The sequence below is a fragment of the Aulonocara stuartgranti genome (genome assembly GCF_965226115.1).
Source record: "Aulonocara stuartgranti genome assembly, chromosome: 15".
NCBI lineage: Eukaryota > Metazoa > Chordata > Actinopteri > Cichliformes > Cichlidae > Aulonocara > Aulonocara stuartgranti.
In genome coordinates, this window is record NC_138951.1 from 17,814,256 (window position 1) to 17,839,209 (window position 24,954).

At 40.7% G+C, this 24,954-nt stretch overlaps 1 protein-coding gene across 3 annotated transcripts in view; it reads left to right on the plus strand.

The window, feature by feature from the left end:
• The window catches only part of jag2b (jagged canonical Notch ligand 2b), a 43,022-nt gene extending 30,042 nt beyond the window's left edge, over nucleotides 1-12,980 (plus strand). For all 3 annotated transcript variants that reach the window (XM_082504915.1, XM_082504916.1, XM_082504917.1), the window contains 14 exons: nucleotides 3,501-3,663; nucleotides 3,775-3,936; nucleotides 4,071-4,184; nucleotides 4,344-4,457; nucleotides 4,623-4,736; nucleotides 6,279-6,395; nucleotides 6,682-6,709; nucleotides 7,218-7,303; nucleotides 8,182-8,295; nucleotides 8,578-8,693; nucleotides 9,080-9,328; nucleotides 9,423-9,554; nucleotides 9,787-9,937; nucleotides 10,065-12,980. In XM_082504915.1, coding sequence (XP_082361041.1) covers nucleotides 3,501-3,663; nucleotides 3,775-3,936; nucleotides 4,071-4,184; nucleotides 4,344-4,457; nucleotides 4,623-4,736; nucleotides 6,279-6,395; nucleotides 6,682-6,709; nucleotides 7,218-7,303; nucleotides 8,182-8,295; nucleotides 8,578-8,693; nucleotides 9,080-9,328; nucleotides 9,423-9,554; nucleotides 9,787-9,937; nucleotides 10,065-10,585 — 2,181 coding nt within the window. In that variant the 3' untranslated portion in view covers nucleotides 10,586-12,980. The remainder of the gene's footprint in view (nucleotides 1-3,500; nucleotides 3,664-3,774; nucleotides 3,937-4,070; nucleotides 4,185-4,343; nucleotides 4,458-4,622; nucleotides 4,737-6,278; nucleotides 6,396-6,681; nucleotides 6,710-7,217; nucleotides 7,304-8,181; nucleotides 8,296-8,577; nucleotides 8,694-9,079; nucleotides 9,329-9,422; nucleotides 9,555-9,786; nucleotides 9,938-10,064) is intronic.
• The last annotated feature ends 11,974 nt before the right edge of the window (nucleotides 12,981-24,954 follow it).

A 24,954-nucleotide genomic window follows, 5' to 3' on the forward strand; every position in this document is an offset into this window, starting at 1 on the left:
AGCTCTTTAGTGGTTAGGACAGGGTTTGGGGGAATTACCTCCTCAACATGTCCTGAAGTTCTCCAGAAGCCTGGGAATGAACTAATCATTTGATTCAGCTGTGATGACCCAGGGCGATACCTAAAACCTGCAGGACACCGGCCCTTGAGTTCCCCACCCCAGGCTTAGGGGTCCAGGACCTGTGGAGTTTGTATGTTATGTCCACTTAAGTTCAGGGTGTTTTCTTGGAGGTCTAAGGCTACGTTCACACTGCAGGTCTTAATGCTCAATTCCGATTTTTTTTTTTTTTTGGTCTGGTTGTTCACACTACAAATAAAATGTGACCGCAAATGCTTTGTGGTTATATGCATGTAAATCAGGAGATGATATCTCTTATTATAACCTGGTATCATGACCGTAAAAGGTGATCTGTTTGTTTCACAGATCTTCTGTAAACGTAGAACATTAACAAAATGCCATCATAGCGACTAATCATGTGCAATTGTACCAGCACTGATGGGGAAATGGTTTCCTGTGAAGTTGGATGCTAGAAAACATGTTGTGAAGCAAAGCAGCCCATGAATTGGGATGTAAGTGTCATTAAGATGGACTAGAAATTGCCCTAAACTATAAAGACAACCAAAAAGCCATAACACAATAGTCATCTGATCCAGCAGATCATTAAACTCCCCTACGTGCCAAATCGCTGCTGTGATCTGCCAAAACGTGCAATGTTGTCAGCCTCCAACCCTGCAAGCCAAGTCCACGTCACAATTCATACTTTTATTTCATAAAGATGCCACATATTGGTGTCCCTGCTGCAGCCCTTCATGTATGAAGCGAGTGTTTGAATGTAGGTTAGCAGTGAGGAAACCGACACTCAGCTGCATCTCTTGGGGTCCTGAATGGAGGACATTGCTGGTCAGGAGCCAATCCTGATTTAGCATCTCTACTATAAATATGAGCCTCTCTGAATGAGGGGACCCTGGATTTCTGCCCGCATACTACAGAGCTCTAATGCCTGCTGTTGCAGGGCCGTATAGTCCTACCCCGCAGTGCCAAAACTACAATGCCTCCAGCATCGTATTTCTCTGATTAGATTGTGACTACACAATCAAGTGCTTACTGGATTAATCAATGTCATGTTTGCCTCGGTGTTTCATGTCTTCAGAGAAAATGGGTACAGAGAAAAGGCTAAAGGGGACAAATATGATGCATTTACTTTTATGGTAGTAGACATGCTTAAATTTAGTGAATTTTGTGAATTTAAGGGGCCAAGCAAAAAAGAGCTTTATCTTTTTATATTCAAGCACTCTTACTAGTGTGACTCTGCGAATATCACTTTTAGTCGGTCAAGCACTAGGTCCCAGCGTGAAATCTCATATTTGCTGCCTTGAAATCCATTCATGGTTCCTAAATATCTTGGTGATCTGATTGGCCAATGCTTTTTTTTTTTTTTTTTTTTTTTTTAAAGACTCTTGTTATGGAAATTAAGCAATATATTAAATTATCTCAGAGTTAATTGAGATCGCGAGGTACCAGCTGCTGAATAATGATAAACGAAAGAAATTCTAATCATTACACGCTGACATCAGCAGGACCCAGGTGGATGCCCGCCTCCATCTGCACAATTATACCTCGGGTGGATGTAGTGCAATAGAAAGATAATATCCTACATGAAACTACTCGCAACACGGTGAATGCCATCTAGTGAGATTTTATTCACGCGAAATCAAACATCTCTAAAGCAAGAGATATCCAAAAATGGGCAACTTGCATCTAAACAATCTTAGAGGTGTGAAGAAAAAAGGGAAAATAACAAAAAACTTCCAGGAATACCCGATTTAACCTTTGCCAGTTTTCTCTTCAGAGCCAACTTTTCAAGTTATGACCACTTGAAATGGTGCATCTTGCAATTTCGCTTAAACTTGCCCGGGTGGTGCTGGTGACGAGAGCCTCTGTCTCCTGTAGAAAACTTGATGACAAGTGGACAACATGGATACGAGTTGAGAATAACAAAGAAAGAAAAGAGGGGGTCAGTAAAATGTGAGTCCTCAGTTGGCAATCTACATTTAATTGGGCCCTTTTTATTCACAGAGGACATGTGGGTGATCTAAGCGATCGCCAAAAAGTCTGGCTAGACACAGCAAAAATAAATTATGCAATGAAACGCACTAAATTCTGGGCTCTCGCCTGCTGCATTAACAATGACTTTTGTGCTCTGGACAGCGCAAGCAGTTAACAGTGATGTTCTGCAGATTTATTACCTTCAGACGTGATTCCCTGACCACACACGTGCAAATACTAAAGAAAGAAGTCTGGCCCTGACACTTAAAATAAACTGTGTGTGACCACAAACTTCACCAACCCCGTTGCCCAATTCCATCTCCCTTTTTCAGCACCTTAAATGGCAACGGGTTGCAACCCAGAGTTTATGCACAGTTATGCTCTGTTTATAGGAACTGAAAGATTTTCTGTCCAATCCCAGAAATGCCGTATGTGAAAATGGCTGAAGTTATCACTCTGACCTCTAGGCAGCTTCTCTCTGTGTCAGAGGATTTATATTTATGTGTTCGCTTGTCTCTGCATGATGTGGAACCAGCTTCATAATGGATAGCCGTTCTTTTGCCTGCTCCGTTTCGCATTCTGACTCCTCTCAAAATAATCTTGAATGATAACGCAGGGCAGAGATGTAAAACCGAAAGCATGGATTCTGTTGATGAGCTTAGTAAAAGTTTCTGAGGCTTACATTGCTCGTCCACTTACTCAGTTTGTTCATAATCGCAGAGGCTTGAGCCAAGCTAAGCTGCTCACCTTCAGACTTTAGCTGTCCTTACTCCAGCTGGCCTGATTGCTTTATTATCATAGGCAGTTTAATGTGATGATAATGTTTTCTACCACTTAGAAACTCTTTTGTCCGTAAAACGGACTGATATAGTGTGCATACAAGCATTTCCTTCTATACTCAAGTATAATCTAACCAACATTCATACACATTCACACTCCGATGGGCACATCGGAGAGCAATTTGGGGTTAGTATCTTGCCTAAGGATTTATATTTGGCATGCAGACTGGGGAAGCCAAAGATCGAACCACCAACCTTCCAGTTAGTAGCTGATCTGCTCTACCACCCCACAATTCGTGAGCACTTGTTGAAGAAAACTTTGCTGAGTGTAATAAGTCACACCAGTTTACTGTATTGTTTGCCGGGGTTTTTGTGTCCAACATCAGGCTGTTAGTTTGAGGAAGCATCCTCAACATTTGTGCTTGCAATGACCTGGTGAATACAAATGGACTGTTTTAACATATAGTGCTTTAGATCCTCTTGGTCTCCATCATCACCTGAAGAAGATACCTGGCTGTGTAAAGATGATGGACTATGTTTACTGAGTGATTTTTATTTATTTATTTTTTTCCACCATCATTGGTCTTATAATTGGAACAGTCACTCTTTTAATGTATATATTTTGTTTGTCCTCCCCCCCCCCCCCCCCCCTCTCTTCTCCTGTTTTTTCCAAAGATCCCAAGCTCGTCATCTTCTGATGCCTGTGATCCAAACCCTTGTGAGAATGAGGCCAAGTGTCATAGCATGGAACAGGACTTCTACTGTGCGTGTCCTGAAGGCTACGAAGGAAAGATGTGTGAAAGGCTCAAAGAGGATTGCCAAACCACTCCATGTCAAGGTGGCTAAAGGAATCTGCAGGGGGGAAAAGGCTGGAATAGATCGATAATATGAGAAAACACTAAACCTGAAACTTGTTTTTTTGGGGGGGTTTTTGGTTTATTTTTGACAGCTATTGACAGCTGCAGCATTGCTGTTGCAACCAATGACTCGGATGGCATACAGAACATACCCTCCAATGTCTGTGGCGCACGAGGACGCTGCATCAGCCAGCCAGCCGGAAACTTCACCTGCGTCTGTGATCCGGGTTTCAGTGGCATCTACTGTCACGAGAGTACGTAGAGACTTAAGCTTTCAGATTCTGGAGGTGCTGTGTGGTCTGTAATTCATTTTTGGGGTGTTTTTTCTTTTCTTTTAACCCTTTCAGTATATCATTATATACGTCATATCATTTTCTTTTTATTTTAGATATTAACGACTGCATAGGCAACCCATGCAGAAATGGGGGAACCTGCGTTGACAGAGTGAACTCATTTCAGTGCGTTTGTCCTGATGGATGGGAGGGCCAGCTCTGTGACCACAGTGAGTGATTTCCTGCTAGTCTTTGTGTCCTTCTTAAACACAAAGTCACGGCTGGTTTAAAGAATCTGCCACCACTGCGTTGCTTTGTACCAAACACGCCACAGTTTATGCAAAAGTGAATGAAACACTTGAATCATAGAAACCTTCCTCCTTCCTCAGATGTCAACGAGTGCAGACACAATCCTTGTAAGAATGGTGGACAGTGCATCGACCTGGTAAACGACTTCTACTGCAACTGCACCGATAACTGGAAGGGCAAGACCTGCCATTCCCGTGAGTTATCTGCCTATGTGTTAATGGGTGTGTTTATGTTCACAGCTCCCAGTAGTTCCAGCTCCACCTTTTGTGTATTTTTACAGTTTCACAGCTGTAAAACTGATGTCTACATTTATATCATTATTGGATTACACCAATTATTAATTAATTTCCTCTTGCCAGGTGAGCGCCAGTGTGATGAAACCACCTGCAGTAATGGAGGAACCTGCAATGACCACGGGGATACCTTCCGCTGTGCATGCCCACCTGGTTGGGGAGGAAAGATGTGCAACACAGGTGAGGCAGAAACGGAATACGCTAAGGTTTAAGGAAGCTAATGGCTTAGTTTTACGGGAGATTTTGTCAGAAATCCAAAAACTTTAAAATGTTTACTGAATGCTTTTTGCTCTGCTTTGCCTTCACTAAACAGACGATGCATGGACCAATCATTACGGCTACATTTGTAGTTGCTGGGAGCTCTTAATGCTTTTCATAACTATGAAATGGGCTGTTTCCGTCACTGGCTTAAATTGTCATTAATGGACACAATGCCAGGCCTAACCTTAACCCTCTGAACAAGCTGAGAAATGTGTGTGGGTGAGGCTAAGCCAGAGTAATGCTAATGATGGATTCAAGGATGAAAAAGTTTGGCTGTTAATCAGCCCTGATTTTAAACCAACTGCAGTTCCTTATAGGTGAATAAGTATCATGTTAATAAGAAACTGTCACAAATTGACAGGAAATATCCACTTGTAAGATTATCAGAAACTTTTCTGATGCTTTATATTACTGACATTATTGTATTTTAAAACTAAGTGTAGGAGATGGAGCATGATTGTCTTTCACTCATAAACCTTATGGTGGGCAAACTTGGAGTAATAGATGGGATGTCTGTTGGCCCTTCCTTAAAGAAATGTCATGCAGTCTTATACCCCTTCACTTCTTGAATAGAACTGAGAAACAACCAGCTGTGTTAGTCTCGATTGGTTAGATTCAGAGTAAAACGGGCTACAGTGATTGCTGCAAATTTGCAAGACTTGGCATATCTTTTAATAACCACGTAACTCTTAGAACAGCCACCTCTGATCGGCTTCCATTGTTGGTGTCGCATTTCAGCAGTTTAATCCTGTCTGATCGGTGAGCCAATTTTAGGTTGACGAGAAAGTTGGCGAATGTTTTAATCGGAAGAGGTTTTGGATTCTGGTGACGGTCCTGTTTTTCTAGGTTCATATAGAAACTGTAAACATGACAAACGTAATGGCATCAGCAGTTTAGCATTTAAAAAAAAAAAGAAGTGGGAAATGAAAATTCATAACAAGTGAGCAAAGTACCCATTTTTTTGCAGAATAGAACCCATTATAAATATCTGAATCGCACTCATGAGAGACCAAACGGTTGACCTTGCATGATAACCTGAGGGCAGAAGCTACACCGCCATATGGAGTGGATGATTCAGACAATCCAATATGGTATTAGCCTTCCAAGGAGGACCTCCCTGAGAGCTTACTTTTAGCTAATTTAAAGGCTGGCTGGAATTAGTGGGACAAGCATGTCCCAAATTACCTCGCCTTTCACAAACACTCAGGTAACAAGTAATTATTCAAGCCTGTTGCTAAAAAATAGTAAAATGATGATAAATATAGGCTGGTAGAACATAAAATAACTGTCTATAGGGACTGTACGGTAAGTTTATAATGTGTAGGAAACCTGTAACCTTATTCCCGGTAGTTTAGTATCACCCACTTGCTCCACTGCTTGGAATCATATACCTGTGTATGTGTTGCTCTTTTGGGTTTTGACAGTCTAGTGCACCTCGTGACTCACTCTCTCTTTCCATAGCTAAGAACAGCACATGCGCCTCCAGTCCTTGCTCTAACGGAGGGACTTGTGTGGGAGGAGGCGATACCTTCACCTGCATCTGTAAAGAGGGCTGGGAAGGCCCCACCTGTGGACAAAGTTAGTTTTACTGTATAACTTTAAATATAACTGACGGTAAAATCACCATAATTGTGTGTTGGGTGTACTGTTTTTGAAGTAGAGGTGAAATCTGTTGCAATGGGACATTTAAGTTTTATTATAAAGTTTGCAAGTAACAAAAGCTTGAAACCCATGATCTTATTAGGCTGGGATTATTGCTGCATTACATGCATATAAATAATAGACTGGTCAATTCAGATGTGGGGGGTAGCATGCCACATGTATGCAACAAAGATGATATATTACTTTTTCTTTTCTTCAACAGATACAAACGACTGCGACCCTCATCCATGGTATGTAACATTTTTCTTTCCTTGCACACCTCCCTGGCTCTTTCATCTCCACGCTTTACTCAGACCTTACAGGCTAGAGGGGTGAAGGGCCACTAAAGCAGTGGAAGTTGTCCTTAAATCAAGCCTCAAAGGGCATCTCGCAGAGGAGGGGGCTCAAATATTGAATAGGACAGTGAGAAGTGGGAGTTTTGTGGGGAGGACAAGAGTCCCACCTACCCTGTGGTGAATGCAGGTGGGGGGTAGAATGGCAGAGGGGGTGTACGTGTCCATTCTTTCCGTGCGACCTGGGGGGAAGCTTGGCTTTTGAGGAGGAATGGAAGAAGGCCTGATGAGGGGAGGGGAGGAACTGGACACACCTATTAGCATTTGAAAGGTGGAGGCTTGTATTGATGGGTTGAACTGAGTCTTGTGACCCCCCCCCCCCACAAAGGCACACAATCGATGTGCTTTGTTGTAGCTGGAAAGGATGTACGGCCTCATCTAACTGTCAGTTTCTTTGCTCCCTCAGTTACAATGGTGGGATCTGCGTGGACGGAGTCAACTGGTTCCGGTGCGAGTGCGCCCCCGGTTTCGCCGGACCTGACTGCAGAATCAGTGAGTGATGACATGAGGTTAAGATGAACCGATTTTGGATGTGATTGGTAAAACCAACCGCAATGATATTCCTGATGAGAACATGATTAAGAGGATTGCTACATGGAAGAAGGGGTGGAAAAAAGTATAGGGCGTGGAAAAAGATGGCTGTATTGACATCTAAATGTGAGACCGAGACAGACCCCTCTCACTTTCTCTTAGTCCTTTAACGCCTTGGGGGGGTCAAAGGTCATCCCTCCTCCGTACTCACACAGTCACATATTCACACATTGAAGACAAATAACCCAGTGACCCCGAAATTCTTCTTTTCTGCTCCTTTGTTTTGGACGGATAGCCTTCACCTTTTTTCTGGGGCTTAAATTTGAAAATTCTCATTCAGACATGTTCATGTGAAATCTGGGTGACAATGGCCTGGAGGTTCCCACTGACACGGGAGGCGAGGCTTTGTGATTTTTATTTTTGCACTTTTTGGAAGTTTTTAGTTTTGACTGGCTGTTTTCGGGGTGGGGGGGGTGGGGGGTTGTTATTGGGGGGTGGTTTTTGTTTGTTTTGTTTGTTTTTTTTTTGTTTTGTTTTTTTCCCTAAAGCATCAAATGCGATATGATTGTAAGTGGGGGAAAATGTGACTTTTATAGTTATTTTCTATCTTTTTGAATTAACTTTGTCTGTAGAACAACATTTATTTAACAATGCACAGCCAATGGTGACTGGTTGCAAAAAAGGCATAAGAAGGCCACGTCTTGTTTTAAGATGTCAACTTTTTCCCAGTAGCTCAAAGTACTTAAAACATCAACTTTCAGGGAGCTTGGAAGACTCGTAGACCTAACTAATGGTTTAACATTTTGTCTTAAATTGTGGTGTTTTTCCTCTTTGTGTAGACATAAACGAGTGCCAGTCTTCACCCTGTGCCTATGGAGCCACCTGTGTGGATGAGATCAATAGTTTCCGATGCATCTGTCCGCGTGGAAGAAGAGGAGCCAGATGCCAAGAGTGTAAGCACGCTCAAATTTAAGTGATTTCAGGATGAAATCACCTCCTTTAGATTTACATTATTGGCTAAAACCATGGAGTATCTTAAAAACAAAGTTTTGCATTGAATGAGCTCCAGTGGCACAGTGGTTTAAGCTGAGGGCTTTCACTGTCTGGTTATGACATGCAATTACGAATGTCGTTATCTACTGCAAGGGGCTTAGACCAGAGAGGAGAGCTGCAGGAGGACAGCTGGAGATTTTAAAACTGTTCCATAAGTGCATCATGGTTCTTCCTATCTATAGTCATAGGCGTTGGGAAAACTTGCCACTATACTGGGCTGCAGTTTCCACATGGCAGCCACTGGGAGGAGGAGTGCAACAGTTGCCATTGCCTCGATGGCAAGGTGGATTGTACAAAGGTAAGAGACTTAATTACTATCAAAACGGCGTTCTGATTAAGAGCTCATCGTGTTTATCTTATTCCTGGACCCTAAAGTTAAATAACCGCCTATGATTAGAGCCTTCAAGGTACTCTTCTTTCGCACCTTTGAACAGATTCCAGGACTTGTGCTATTTTTAGATGGCTTGATTGATATCCTGTTATTAGCTTTTCCATTCTGTGTCTTTGAGTTCACAATGGATATTATATTCAAGGGAATATTTCCAGAAGCATGAATGAAAATGCTTTCATATGAAGTCGCACTCCCACGTGATATTTTAACATGGTGACAAGTGACGCAAGAAAGAAATGGCAATGCGAATGTTGTCTCACGTCTAAGTGAATATTTTGACCTTGTAACACCAGGTGCTGTGTGGTCGCCGTCCGTGCCGGCTCGAGTCATCGGGCCGTGACCAGTCCTGTCCGGCTGGACAAGAATGTCTGGAGCATAGCTACTTCACCTGCTTCTCCCCCCCTTGTCATCAGTGGGGGGTTTGTTCAATGGTTGGACCTCCACCTCCACATGTAACCACCAAGTGCCAGCCAAACAGCGGCCATTTGGACAACAGCTGCGGCCGCATAACACTCGTTTTCAACAGAGACAAAGTACCGCCGGTGAGTAATCAGCCACATATCGCTTTGAACCGTTTAAACTACTTTTTGTGTTGCTTCTGATTGATGCGTTTTGGGTTTTTGTGTATATCTACAGGGAACAACAGTGGAGAATATCTGTTTTGAGCTGAGGTATCTTCCTGATACTAGACACTTGGCAAGAGACCACGCTCTTCTCCTTCTCTGTGATCTCTCTCATTCAAATCAGGATGCTGTAGAGGTGGCTATAGTAAGTAAAAGTGAATTAGAGTGGTGATTATTCCATTGCCTTCTAAAACAACCTTATTCTAGCTCATGTTGGAGATTTTACCAAGCTTGATTGACACAGATTTATGGGTGGGGGCATAAAATACACAAACAGCCAGTGCCTACCATACAACCCAAGTGGCACACTCAATAAGATGTTTGGTTGGGACTTCATGGTGTCTTTTCTCTTCCTTTCTTTTTGATTTGGTTCTCAGTCTTTCCATCCAGAGGATTTACCTGACCACAGTCTGATCCAGGAGACAGCCAGTGCCATTGTGGGCACCTTGTCTAAGCGGCACAATAGCACCATAATGCTGGCAGTCATTGAGGTCAAAGTGGAAACCCAGGTCATGCGTCCATCAGTGGGTAAGGAATGATTAACGCAAATGTTGCACAATGGTTTCATAGGGCCAGCCATTTTTAGTTATTGCTGACGTCGCACTCCTACTGACTTTACTTTTTCTACAATTTCCTTCCATGTTGATGTCAACAGATTACCTGGTGCCTCTACTATGTGTCGCCTTTTGTTTGCTCTGCCTCTTCTGCATCATTGTATGTGTTTGGTGGACACGCAAACGGAGAAAAGAGCGCGAGAGGACCTCCCGATCAGCCGCCGACGACAGCGTCAACAACCAGTGGGAGCCACTGCGGATCGTTGTGCGACGTCAGCAGGAGCAGCAGCAGCTGAAAGAAAGCAACAGGGAGGCTGAGCAGGAGCGCAAAAAGCTCATGGGCCCCTCCTGTCGGACGTATGATGAGGAGGAGGAGGAGACGGAAGGCGAGCTTGAGCTCGAGGAGGAGTGCGGTGGAGCAGAGGCGGGAAAGCAGCTAGTTTATAAGTACTCTAAAACTGCAGTGCGGCCCAGTGGAGGAGTGATCTGCACCATGCACAGCTCCAGTTCACCTCTCAAAGCCCCCCACCGGACCCCAGGCTACAGTCCCAAAGACAACCGCTGGAAAAATGTCAGTGCGGTCCTGACTGGTCAGAAAGACCTCAGAGACTATTGTGTATGAGATATATATAAACAAATGAGTTGCAGTGTGGAAGCAAGAGAAGCTGCAAGGCAGTGACTATTTTTAGTTTGGACTATTTTTGGAAAGAAAGGAAAAAATGCTTTTTGTTTATATAAGCCATTGTTTGCTTCATTTTCATGTTTTCGTCACTGTCACCTGAAGTGATTTTTGATTCAGGAGGGCTAGAGCACAGTGAACATCCTTTTTTCATTCTGTTACCTTATTTTCCTTTACATGTACACAGGAGCTGAGATGTAATGATATTTCAGGAGGCAAAAGAAGCTTCTTGCAATTTATGTTTATGGACTTGTTGGTAAATGGTGAGTCACTGATATGGATTGAGGGGGAAAAAAAAACAGGCTGTATAATGATTTTATTTTTTGTTTTGTTTACAGATGAGTATGATTTTGTTAAACTATCAGTGGGTTCCTGTTCAGTGTCTGTTGGGGCAGATGCACATTAAAGGGAGAGAAAGGGAAGGGTTTTAGAGACATGGACTGTTGTTGCATTCACAGTAACAGGGGAAACTCTCCCTTTGCTCTAGTTTCCTTCCAGCTTTGCCCACCTGTGGCCGTCACACGCCAGCCTTACCAAAAACACTTGGCCTGGAGGGGAAGAGGGGGCAGAAACCCCAGTGCCTACTATGTGGCCTTCCTTGTTTTTGTTTGTTTTCCTTTTCTCCTGTCTCGTTTTCTTGGCTGAAAGCTCTGTTTGACGATTTTTTGCAGTATTTGAGTTGGTAGCAAGTGCCTTTCTAAGAGCTGCGTTCAGGCTCCAAGTTGCGCTGCCCAGTTTGACCTCCTTGTTCTCAAATCTCAAAGGGATATGTGTACATTTAGACTTCAATTTCACAGCAACGCCATTCAAGGTATTTGATCAAAGCAGAAATGAATACTCTGTACATACATGTAAATACTAAAGGAGTCGCTGTGTATATTTGAAATAAGTAACTTAAAAGACAAGTCACACATTTTTATTATTATTATTATGATTAATATTATTTTTATTTTTTTTACAACGCCATTCCTTTTATTTAATGCCTGTCCAAATAGGCAGGTTTTATAACACTTAATACTCAGAGTCCCGCAGTTAAGAGTTAGGAACATTTACAATGAGGTACCACCTATGAAGGAATTTATGAAGGGTTTATAAATGGTGTCTATTTTTTGAGGGGGGGGGTATTAATATGTGTTTTGAAATATTAAAGAAAAAGTGATGTTTTTGGTTTTTCACCTTTACATTATGTGATAGAATAACTTTCACAGGGCCGAGGCATCACTAGGCATCCTGTTCGTGTCATTGATGTTATTTTGGCTTTTCTTTCAGTCTAGCATGCAGTCTCAATATTAGCTTCCCTTAGTGTTTTGTTGTTGTTGGTTTTTTTTTTGTTTTTTGTTTTTTAGGGGGGTGTATACACAATTGGCAAAGTTAGAAGTAGGAAGCATAACCTGGATGTTTTATTTTGTAGGAAAATGTACTATAAATGCTTTAATTTTGCTCTTAACTGTTGTTAGCCCTAAGATTTACTTGCTATTTATTTGTAAGTGCTGTAGAGAAAATCATATTGCTATTACGGTCAAACCGCTCTTTTGCTTTCTTTTTCATTGTTTTTTTTTTTTTTTTTTTTGTTTGTTTTTTCTTTTGTCTTTCTTTTCTTTTTCTTTCTTTTTCTTTTTTTTAAAAGCTGCCAATACTATAGCCTTAACAAGTTTCCAAACCATTTATAAACCCATCACAAACCCTTTTATTTCAGGTGCCTTAATGTAACAGTGCATTGTTTGTGTTATCAGTGGTCGTGTTATGTTGTTGGGGTTTTTTTTTTTTTTTTTTTTTTTTGTTGATGTTGTTCCACTATTAAGGCAGGTAAGACATCTTGTGTAGTGTGGTGTGCTTTATTCGCTTGAGTAAAGTGCACTGCTGTCACTTTACTGTCATGGAGATTTCTAAAATAAAACACAGATGGATGGTTTAAAAACAAAAGAAAAACCAGTCCACTCTTGGCAGTTTAGAGTTCTGAATGTGGATGTTGGGTCAAATGTGGACATCTTGCATTAGCTTGGTTTAAAGGCTTTAATGAAGGGAACAATGTTTGCAGATGCAGATTTTTCTTTGCCATCATGCAAATGTGTTTTAAGTTACCAACTCAGTTTAAACAGTTTTACCCCTTTTCATATCATGTCATTGTCTCAAAACGCCATTGTATTTCTGTAAATGGGACACAGCAAAATAAACAATTAAAGCTGCATCACTGCTGGTGTTAAAAGCTGAATATGCATATTGTATACATTTTATTGTACAAGGGACATGCGTTAATTTTGTACAAAGCAAAAAGGGTGTTTCATTGTTTTAAATAATCATCCTACCTATTTATTAAAGCAGTTTTGACACACCATGATCACACTTGTAATATTTGGTTTACAGTGCAAAAATCACCCCAAAATATTCACATCCAGTGTAAATTGAGCAGCAACATTTAACGATTACACACATTCTGATTTGTCAATGTATTTTATTTTTTTTAAATTAAATCTTGCCTTATACTACAGTCAGTCTAGAGAAAATGCTGATTGGAGATAGTGGGACACCCAAGATGTATGTCATTCTACAATGCACCTCTGAAATCATTCCCCTTGAAATGGTTGTTTCAAAGACGGGGACCAGATAAGCAAGCACGTGCAATCAATGGCTGTCCTCAAAACAAAATGTCAATCAAGGTGGCAATAACATAGGAATATGATGGCGTCATCGGTATACACAGAAATTCACGTTAACTAGTTCCATCCAGATAGAATGTCAGATTTAAAATAGAAACTTAAAAGTGGGAATACAAACCAACTGAGCCTTGTGATTGAAAGTGGTTGCCCACAGGCCGATTATTGAATAGTTGAGTAGTAATTCTTTTGGGAGCAGTTCACCCTGTGATTTTGCAATATTTGTCCACAGGGATAAAGACGAAAGCACAAAGTGGGCAAAATAAGCTGCTCACTAAATTTACTTCTGCTCAATAACTGTACATGTATTTAAAGGAGCTTGCAAAGAAAAGCGTCTGGACTTCTTTAAGTTGCTTGAAGACGTTTCACCTCTCATCCGAGAAGCTTCTTCAGTTCTAAGGTCAAATGGTGGAGAGTCCCAGATATAAACCTAGAGGGGTCACTCCCACTAGGTTTATATCTGGGACTCTCCACCATTTGACCTTAGAACTGAAGAAGCTTCTCGGATGAGAGGTGAAACGTCTTCAAGCAACTTAAAGAAGTCCAGACGCTTTTCTTTGCAAGCTCCTTTGACTACGATGACCTGGATGACTGAGAACCTTCACAGACATATGTACATGTATTTGTATTTGTAATGACACAATACAACTTGTAACTGCTAGCATTTACCCCAGAACTGCCATCTTCTGAATTTCTGCAGCACTTGCCCTTGCCCTCATCTGTGTGGTCTGCGAAGGACCTGGATCGATTGATCCAATAACCTCGCCAGCCTCCCCGCCGTCCTGTCATCACTCATGCTCGCACCACACCAATAGAATCTTGTCTCCTGCTCTGGGCCGATCTCTTCTCTGCCAATGGGAGACTGGCGTGATCGTCCAGGCCACATAAGGATGTGAATGTTTCATGAGTAATGTTATGGTGTGTGGTGTGGGTGGGACAACTTTTTTCCTCCTCGTTCCCATGGGTAGCCCCAGCTGGTGCTAATGGGACCTTCCTTTGTCAGAAAAGCCAGATCAGCTTACAGTTTCGTAGGAGTGATGGTGTTATAGCGGGAGAAGGGAAGTCAGCTGATTATGTTTACGGCTATATTAATATATAGATGACTGTATCATTTTAGGAAGGGTTTGGCTGGTCTTAGGATAATTACATCCTGTAAAAGAGATCTGGTGGACATGAGTAACCGATATCAGAATGTGGTGTTTAATTTCTGCAGAAATACTGTCTGCAGTTCTTGCTGCTTTTATGACTCAGCATTTATTGCTTTGTGCTCTAAACAAACAATTTGTTTGAGCATGGCCGTGCTCCTCCTGCTCTGTATGAGGTCCTTTAAGGGGGGCTATCATGCTTTCTATCTCCATATTTTTACCCTTGGACTCTAGTGGAGTATCTCTGGATAATTCACAGTTCAAAATAATCCATATTTAATTTATACAGTTAGGGCTTGGTACAGTTTATTCTCTGTATGAAATAAGTTGTTTTCTCTGGTCACGTGTAACATATGCATGCACCATCAAGCTAGATCACACTTTATTAAGTACACCTTGCAAATCTAGGCTTGGACCACAGTATGGTTTGAGCAATGTCTTTATACGTGATGGCATGAAGGTGCTGAAAACATTCCTTAGAGATTTTGTCTCATATTAACATGATAGCATCACACAGTTTCTGCGTATTTGTCAGCTGCACATTCGTGATGTGAATCTCTCGTTCCACTACACCCCAAAGATGCTCTATTAGATTGAGATCTGGTGGCTGTGGAAGCCTTCACCAATCTGAAAGTGACTGCAGTTCGAGTACAATGAACCTAAACTGGTCCAAGAAACCAGTTTGAGACTATTTTAACTTTGTGACCTTATCCTGATGGAAGGAGCCATCAGAAGATTGGTAGACTGTGATCCCAAAATTAAAGAACGTGGTCAGCAACATTACCAAGATAGGCTGTAACATTAAACAATGCTCAATATCCTCCAGTCCATTAAACCACCCCCACAACCAAGCTGAACTGTTTATAAGGCAGGATAGATCCATGCTCACATGCTATTTATGCCAACTTCTGACCCTACCATCCGAGTGTCACTGTCAATGTCATTATGGTGAGCCCATGTGAATTTTGGCCTTAGTTTCCTATTCTTAGCTGATATGAGTGACAACTAGTGTGGTTCTTTGCTGCTGTAGCCAATCCACTTCAAGGTTGGCTGTGTTGTGCTTTTCTGCATGTGTTTGTATGCATGTCTCAACAAGGCATTTTCTCCCAGAGAACTGTCTCTCACTGGATATGTTCTCTTTTTGGAACAAACTAGAGATGGTTTTGTGGGAAAATCTTTGCAGTTTCTGAAATACTCAGATCAGCCCTTCTGGTGAAAACAGCTACGCCATGTTCAAAGTCATCTTTCTTCTCCATTCTGTCCAGTGTATATATGACAGAAAACACAATTTGGTTTAGAAGAACTTGACTAGCCTTCTCAGAGGCCTAACCAAGACCCCATCCAAAAGCTGGGAAGCTGTCATTGAGCTAAAGATTTATTAATTCTCTTCGTCTTTGGACGGTGATTGAGAACAAATCCGTGCAACTAGGTTCCAATATCTTGTGGAAAATCCGAAGCTTAAAGAGTGGAGGTTATTATTAAAGCATGCATATGTTGTGTAGCTCTTACTGTTATGCTTTTTTCACGTGTTATATTGACGGAATCTTGGATTGACTCAAAGTCATAAGAGTCCCAGCTAAGAACTGGGAGATCAGTGACGGCATCACACATGCTGTAAAAAATTTAGCCATGTGGCATTTGTCACTCCACTTACATGCACTTACTTGTAGCTTTGTTCTAGCTGGGAAAAGGTTAGGTTAACAGGAAACTAATATTCTGATTAAGTCTGTTATGTATATAGTCCAGCATTCTGAATCACAAATTTGCCATTAGAGAGCTTTTACAATATGCTCTGTAAAACGTTATTTGCTTGACCTACATTTAATCTGTTTCTGCTTTTAATGCCAACATCAATTTTTTAAGTCTAATCTGGAAGCATACCAATATTTATTTATTGCTGTTGCTTGGTACAAGGAAGTAGGAGTGTGATGCCAAGTTGCTTTTGTGACTGTCGGCATCAATTCCCCCCACATACCCCAGACTGCATCAGGAAACTGACACCAGATTCCAAAAGTAGCTCTCCACAACAGCCAAGGACATTTCAGTGCTGCATTTGTAAACACGTAGTACTACTACAGACAGCTCAAAATGGCTGAAAGGATTCACAAGGGACATAAACAGCTAAATATTAAAGGTCACGACTGCTTTTCTTCATTAATTCAGAGGAGGTTGTACACTCTTTTATAGACACATACTCCCTCTGCACACACAGGCAGACTAAGTCTGAGATGGTATTTTTTTCTGTTTGCTCTGCTCGCTCTAGCTGCTCTGTACATCTGTTGATGTGGGTCTTTGGGACCATCTGACTGTAGAGGCAGCTGGGTGACAGGATTTAAGGCTAAGCCCCTCGTCCCTTTAAACACACATACACACATAAGGTCTACTCACACATACACACGCTGAACGTGGCCCTTATTGGACATCAAGCTGGCGCGTGCTGGTGGACAGCGGGGCTGCAGCTGGCACTGTGGGTTGTTTAAGGCAGGGAAACAAGCAACAGTGTACTGACTGAGTCTGTGTATGTGTGCTGGGGGAGTGGTGTGTTTACTGGCACTGCAGGTCTCTTTTGGCGCTGCAGAAACCCCGACACGTACCCTCTGCACCAGAAGGCGGGGAGGGCACAGTCTTGGCAGAGAGGAGGAGATGGCTGGGGCTGCAGGAGTGCAACAGAGATCCATAACAGCTTTTCTGGGACAGCTGTTCGATGTGTGTGTGTGTGTGTGTGTGTGTGTGTGTGTGTGTGTGTGTGTGTGTGTGTGTGTGTGTGTGTGTATGAATGCCATGCATCTAAATAAACAAAGATTAAGATGAAAATTAAATGATTTGTGGCTAAACCTAGCATTTACACTGAGACAAATAGATAATGCAACATAGACAGAGGTTTAATCACTGAAATTTAAACTGATTCTTAATTATAACTATTTCTAATATTGATCAGTCTGATGATCATTATTTCAAATTCATAAATATATAAAATTTTCACATTAAAGGTAACAGGAAACAGGATTTTATGGAGTAATTTGTTTTTGTTTTGTTTTGTTTTTAAGCAGTGATAATAAAAATTTCTCAATTTTGATTGATTCAAATTCTATTTATTGACTAATAGTTTTAGCTCTAAACAACACTGAGAGGTAGATTAGCTGCCTATCCTCAAAAACAATGTTAGTTGTCCTCTGGGGATTGTGTGCGTACATAGATATTTAAATGTAAATCATTCTTCTTCACAACCATGGAAGCAATTCAAAACAAACATGCTGGATTTTGCAGGGTCAAAGGAAAGGTCAAGAGGCCAAAAGAGGATAAACAAACTGTGAATTTTAATCTACTTCCCTACCACAGTCGGCAGCCACTCTTGTACATGCATGCTCATGCAGTAGCTTGATGCCAGTGCATGCACAGCACTTGTTGGTCAAATTGATACCTCTGGTTTAAACGTGTTCTTTAGCAACTGGTGGTGAAAAACAAAGTGCATACATTACATGATTATGAAGATGGAAACACTTATGGTCAGGGCTGTGCTTTTTTGAGATTTTGCAATATTTGCCTCCACATATTCCATGCGTGTCTGTTTGTACATGCTCAAATGACAGTGTGCAGTGTAACCTTACACTCTGCGCAGTGATACGCAAGGTCAATTTGCCCCTCTCCCAGCCCAAGAGACACCAGGGAGTGTAAAACACCCTCAGGAGCTACTCATAAGCAAATTGCAATAATGTAAAGTGCAACGAAACTCAAAGGTAACTGGCAATACACACAGTGAAGCACTATAGGGATGTTTTTACTGTTGTGGTCACAAGTTTACCTACACTCATCATGGGCAGAATTGTCACGATAACTTTTAGTGGCTCTGCACTGATACAAGTTTGAATTTATTTAGGATTTTCTCCAATTCAGTCAAAAGTATACATGTAGGCTACAATTTAAACTTACCAGAAATGGAAGGAAATTTGTTTTTGGTCGATTGTTTATGTTATTCATTTATATAAAATGTATTTGTGGGCTGAGTATATGGCATCGGGGTCTGATCTAGTTCAGTCAAATGTGGTATACTTGACACCAACTGACCACTGTAGCAGGGTCCTTGCTCACAGGTGCTGCACTAATCAGGCACCTGCTTGTCCTTACCTGGGCTACTAGAATCTCAAAACAACATCCAATAGCAAGCTAAGCTTTTGGGCAACGGCAGAAAAGATTTGGCAAGTTTTTAATGGGCACAGCCCACATACTAAACTTGGCTGTTTTCCTTTAGAGATGTAGCACTATTTAAGGAGAAATAAACAGGCTTTCCAGTCATATAAGAATAACTGCCAAGAAGGATTTTACAACAAAGAAATAATCAATCAAACACAAATTTCCTTACTTTTTGCTAGGTTTTAAAACCATTTGATGAATAACTAACTGAAGTGATGCGATTATGCAGTATTTAGCACGGTTGCCTAACAGCATCAAGGTTCTGGGTTTGAACTAATCTGTGTAGAGGTTTTTACACTAGAAGTATTTGCTTGTCTGCCTTCACACGCATATGAACTTGAGTGAAATCCCATTCTTAATCCATGGCTTTAATATGTTGTCGGCCCACCCTTTTCAGCTACAAGAGCTTCAACTCCTCTGTGAAGGTTTTCTGTGGGGTTTCGCAGTGCATTTGTGAGGTTAGACACTAGGAGAAGGCTTGGCTCACAGTCTCCACTCTAGTCCATCCCAGTAGTGTCCTCTCGGGGTGAGGTCAGAACTCTGTTCAGGTCAGTCAAGTTCTTCTACACCAAACTCCCTCATCCATGTCTTTATGTACCTTTCTTTTTGCACTGGAGGGCAGTCATATTGGGCCATAGACAAACTCTTCCCATGAAACTAGGACCATGAAATGATCCAAAATGTCTTGGTATGATGACAAAAGAAAAAAGAAGTGATTTCTCACTTCAAAGAATACGTCTCCACTGCTCTGGAGTCTAGTGGAGAAGGGCTTTTCATCGATGCATCCAACGCTTTGCATTGTGCATTGTGTGATGTATGGCATGGATGCAGCTGCTTGGCCATGGAAACCCATTCCATGAACCTCTCTACGCACTGCTGATCTGAAGGCTAAATTAAGTTTGGAGGTCTATCGGGATTGACACTGCAGAAGGTTGGCAACCTCTGTGCACTATGTGCCCCATATCCACTAGAGCTGGGCGATATGAGATTTTTTCATATCACGATATGTTTTTTCATTTCAGGCGATAACGATATCTATCACGATATAAGCCAAATAACTATATTTGTAAGATTTAAATGTGCCGTTGCTCACAAGTAAAATGTGAAATAATCAGCAGCTTGTTTTGATTTAAATATTTATTTCCCATAATAAGTTCAACAGGGTAGATGTACTTAAGGAACATGAGACTTTTTCAGATAAATAAAGGCAAATATTGCAAACTACACAAAAGGCAGCCGCTAAAGCGTTTAAGTTTCAAAATAGAACAAATGAAACAGACTAAATTGTCAATTCCACTTAGAAAGAAAATATTAATTCTAAAAATAAATCTTAGTTTGTTTTACAGAAGAACAGACAAAACTGACTAACTTTTGTCAATATCAAATAAACTGAGAACTAAAAGGAAATTCTCAATCTCTCCTTGTTGTATAGCTGAGCTTTTCAAACAGTTTTAACAGTTACTTTAGTCTGACAAAAGCCGAATAACGAATTAGCGCTTCCAGTCAGAGACTGAGGCTACGTCCACACGTATACGGGTATTTTTGAAAACGGAGATTTTCCGTTTTCGTTTTAAAAAATAATCCCGTCCACACATAAAGGCAGAAATGAAGGAAAACGCTGCTATGAACATGCCAAAGCAGCAGGTGGCGCTAGATTCCTAACCGTGCAGAAATGTTGGCCAATCAGAAGTCTAGAAGCCTCGGTGGGAAAAAGTAAACAAAGCTGGGGCATAGAAGCAGAACCGAGTCGTACGTGTGGACGGACAGTAACTGTGTGTATATGTAAGCATTTAAACACTGCAGAGAGTAGAATTAACAGTAACAGTATTGTAGAAATTCATTTCACCGAAACAATAACGTGGCGCACAGTGTGACGCATGCACCAGTTTATTGTATTTCCAGACTTGCTTTCGGCACAATTTACAGTGCACGCTACTCTGTTTTTTGTCAGACTTGAAATAGCCGAAATACCTTCACACTACGGAACTTCTATGGCTCTTCCGTTCGACAATCTCTCCGGCATTGGAACCATCATCTGTTTTCTCTTCGGTCACGCTCGGTTGATTTTTCTAGTCGGCACGCTTCCCAAACAAACACACGGCTTGGCACTTGTGCTGTACGTAACAAGTCACGCGACATGACGCTGCGGCTGTGATTGGTTCGGCTCTGCGCTACTTAATTTGGATTGGCTGACCTTTTTTTGGGGGGGGGGGGACAAGAGCGGCGAGGTCTATCGCGATAGCTTAATTTCTCTATCGAGTAAAAGTTATATCGCGATACATATCGTTATCGTTCTATCGCCCAGCTCTAATATCCACTGATTTTTAATAGTTGCTGTCATTCCCAGTTGTTTCCACTATGTTACAATACCACTAACAGTTGACAGTGGAAGCAAAATAAATTCACAACTGGACAACTGGATACACGAGAGGCATCCTATCATGGCTCTTGAGAGCGACCAATTCTTTCACAATTGTTTGTAGAAGCAGTCTGCATGCCAAGTGTATTGATTTTATACAACTGTGGCTATCAAAATGATTGGAACACCTGAATGCTATGATTTGCATAGGTGAGTGAATACTTTTGCCAAAATAGTATGTGTTCTCCCTGTGTGTGAATGGGTCCTCAATGGGTAATCCAGTTTCCTCCCACAACCTCAAGAATTACATGTTAGGTTAGTCAGTGATTGAGTGTGTGTGTTGTGTGTGTAATTATTTTTCATGCGGTATTGGTCTTGTGAATCATACAACCTCATTTTACAATGCTGTTCTATTTTATCTTGTAACTTCAACACAAAATTGACCAAATTATCTGCCAACAATTTCATTCACAAGATTGCCCTCAAGTAAATAAATCTAGAAATAACTGTTCAAGGCCAACCTAGGCAATGTTAGCTCAATTGAAATGAAATATTTCCCCATTCCTTTACAACCTTAGCATTAAAACACTGATTTCACTTTACATAGTAATTTTGTAATTTTATAATACTACATAATTTATCGTAGATATATATCTCTACAGAACATAAACGTATACTTTGGAATTCTAGTACACTTTGTTCACATGCTTTAAGTGTGATGTTGAGCAAAAGAGTTTTATTTGTGGTGGATTTGAACCTTAATATTACCTGCTGATATTGCTGTAACATATACACTCTTCATTAGCTAACTTTAGCTAGTAGCCTAATAGTACCCGTAGCTTGCAGCTAGAACAGCTTGGAGCTTGCTGTTAAATATTTATGACTCATTTTAAAGTAAACTATTCTGCCAAAGATACTTCAGACTTTGTGTTGAAATGTCAGCCACCAGAGCTTTATATCACTGGCTGTAAGTATAAGCTGCTTGTCCTAACGTGCATATTACAAGTTGAGATTTTGGTTTCGGTTCACTCCTGTTTCTTGGCTCAGTTCATGTAAGCTAACACTGACTAGTCCTCTGCTTTAGTCTTGGTTTCTACCTGTGGGCAGTAATTCAATGACTTATTACCTTTAGGGGTTTATTTTATATGTTATTTTATTATTCTTTCATGGTGCTGATTTATGTTCCTCATAAAATATGAACTGTGAACATAATTAGACATAAGAGGATTTTTTATGCTCTTCAAATTACACTGCATTACTACCATTCTGCACCAGCTTATGTCATCTACAGTATTATGCAAATATCTTGAGCGACCCCTCATTTCTTTAACTTTTTCTAGGAAAACTGGAAATAGGTACAGAGATTTATTGAAACGTAAAAACACACACGAAAATACAGTATAAATACTTTGTATATTTCTAATAGGCTTGAAAGTCAGTATTTGGTTTGACCACTTTTTCTATTTTTATTTTATTGGTTAGCATTCAATTCTCTCAATGAATAAAGAAGAAAGATTTACCACAAAGGAAGAAAGTAAGGCTAATCAAAAAGGTACTGGCTGAAGCACATGCTTATTATGCCAACTTTTATCCATCAGCACAGCTTGAACTCTCTTAGGAAAGCTTTTTTGTCATTTCTTTAAGCAGTCTTCAGAAATAGTTCTCCAGGCTTCTTGAAGGACATTCAAAGCTCCTCTTTGGATGTTGATTGCCTTTTTTTCATATTCTCTGTCAAGATGATCCCACTCTGCTTCAATAACATTGTAGTCCAGGCTCTGTGGAAGACAATGCATGGTTGATTTACGCTTGAATGATTCATAGGTCAGTGTTAATGTCCCAAAAAACCCTTTGAAAGGCCTACAAGAGTGGGCTATTTCTAATAAAGAATGAGTTAATAAGGGTTTCACTGACATCCATGTGAAGGTAAGTAGGAGTGTTTCTGTTTAGATTTTTGTGATGGAAAAACACATTTTTAAAAAGGAAACCGACCCATTGTGAGGCTTTGCTGATCTTTTCATTTTGACACTCCTATATGACTCAGTCTTGACGCAAATGGTTTAGAGTGAATAATGAAATAATGAATGCGTGACTGTGTAATATCACACATTCCATGTTTGGTTTGGGCATGTCATGGAAATATGCTGCCTTGAGCCATGGCAAGTATAGATGAGCCAGACTGTGTGTTTTAGACATAATGCAGGGAGGAAAGTGGCCACCTTAATCATGCTCAGACTAACTTAGTGAGGACCCCTGATTCACATCTCAGTCACAAAACAGGGGGCGTGAAAAAAATGGTTTACAGCTGCAAATTTCTCCACATTGCAATGATGTGTTGCACCTCTTAATACGTGAGTAAACAGCTCAGCTGAAGCATGTAGAGGCTTGGTTTTCTGTTAAAGGAATTTTTTGGGTTAAGGTAATATTTCCTACACGCCCTTAAAACTGTCTGACAGTGTACGGTCATTTTCATTGTAAATCATGCCCTGGATATACGTTATCAGCGACGATGTCTACATTGTGGCTGATAACATTGATAGGTGATATTAATCATCCAACACTGAGCCATTCAGGTTTTTTCTTCCTAAGTAGGTGAAAAAAAGGAAAAGAAAGTAAGCATAATTGATCCATGCACAGTACAAGACAGAGAGATGAGTCTTAACTATCTTACTTGACATAAATCAGTGCCCTTTCTTTCCATTTGTGACTATTCTATAAATAAAATGTGTGTTGTGAGTAAATTGAAAAGGAAAATAAGGCCATTTATCTGACAGATAAATTGAGTCATGGAACAGGACATGATCCCAAAGACACAAATATACAGTGACATATTAGGTATGCTTTGATATGAACAGAACACAAAAGCAGGAAAATTGCTTAGGTTAACTGAGAAATTGTCTTGCAGAGCTTGATTATTTTGAATACTCCCAGCACTGTTTGCATTAGAAGAAGCAGGTGGTGCACTTTAGCTAAACAGATGGATATGCATAGTCCTCAGCTTAGCTTTCTAACTAGTTATGAAATGCATTACTGGGAAGTTAATTTAAATGTACATATACTGTATAGCTCCTTAAGGTCTTGTGTCCATCATCTATTCTTGGATGGATCTGTGGTGTCCAAAGGAGGCACTACAAAGTATTATCAGGGTCAATACCCTTTTTGTACCAGCCTTTTCATTGAGGCATTGAGAGCAAATAAAAACGGAAAAAACTGCTCTGTGCCCAATTCTGGCTGATTTTTATGCTGATTGATTTTATGCTACAGTTACATTTATACAGTTATACAGTTTAAGATTTTCCTCACACACAATTTTAAAAATAACGTGTATGGAACTCAAGCAACTTCCGGCTTTCAAGACTCATTAATGTTGAAACGGGTCTCCTTCATATGTCCTGTGTTTGTGGAAGAGATCCTTTCCACAAGAAAAGAAAATCAATTAATCAGAAACTGAAGTGATCCTTTAATCAATTCTCTCAACTTGACACTTGACAGGTGTGACCTTAGAAAGCTGATTAGAGGTCAACTCCATCAATTCAATTACAAAGAGTAAATGAAAGGATAATTGAAAGTTACCATGCGAGACCTATATAAAAGAAATTGATTGAGTTTAAGCCAGTGATCCCCTTTACTCATTAAAAACCTTTGGAAAGTTCTATAAATTGTATTTGGCTGCAACTATTGTCATTATTTCACTTAGATAAGCATGAATAAACAATAATTGCTCCTTTTCTTTAAATAGGCTGCCCACAGTGAAGGCATATTTAAGTGAGATTGGGAAGAAATACAGCGAGGCTAGTAAAACTCTTAGCTGAGGTTGTATAAGGTCATACTAGGGTTTGTCATTGGCACTGAGCGATAAGAGTACAGCTGCTATTAGCGAGTAGATGGATGTGCAGCTTGGCAATAAGCCAGATGTGACAGCTGACTGAATAAGGAAGGCCTTTTATACTGTAGAGGAACATGTGC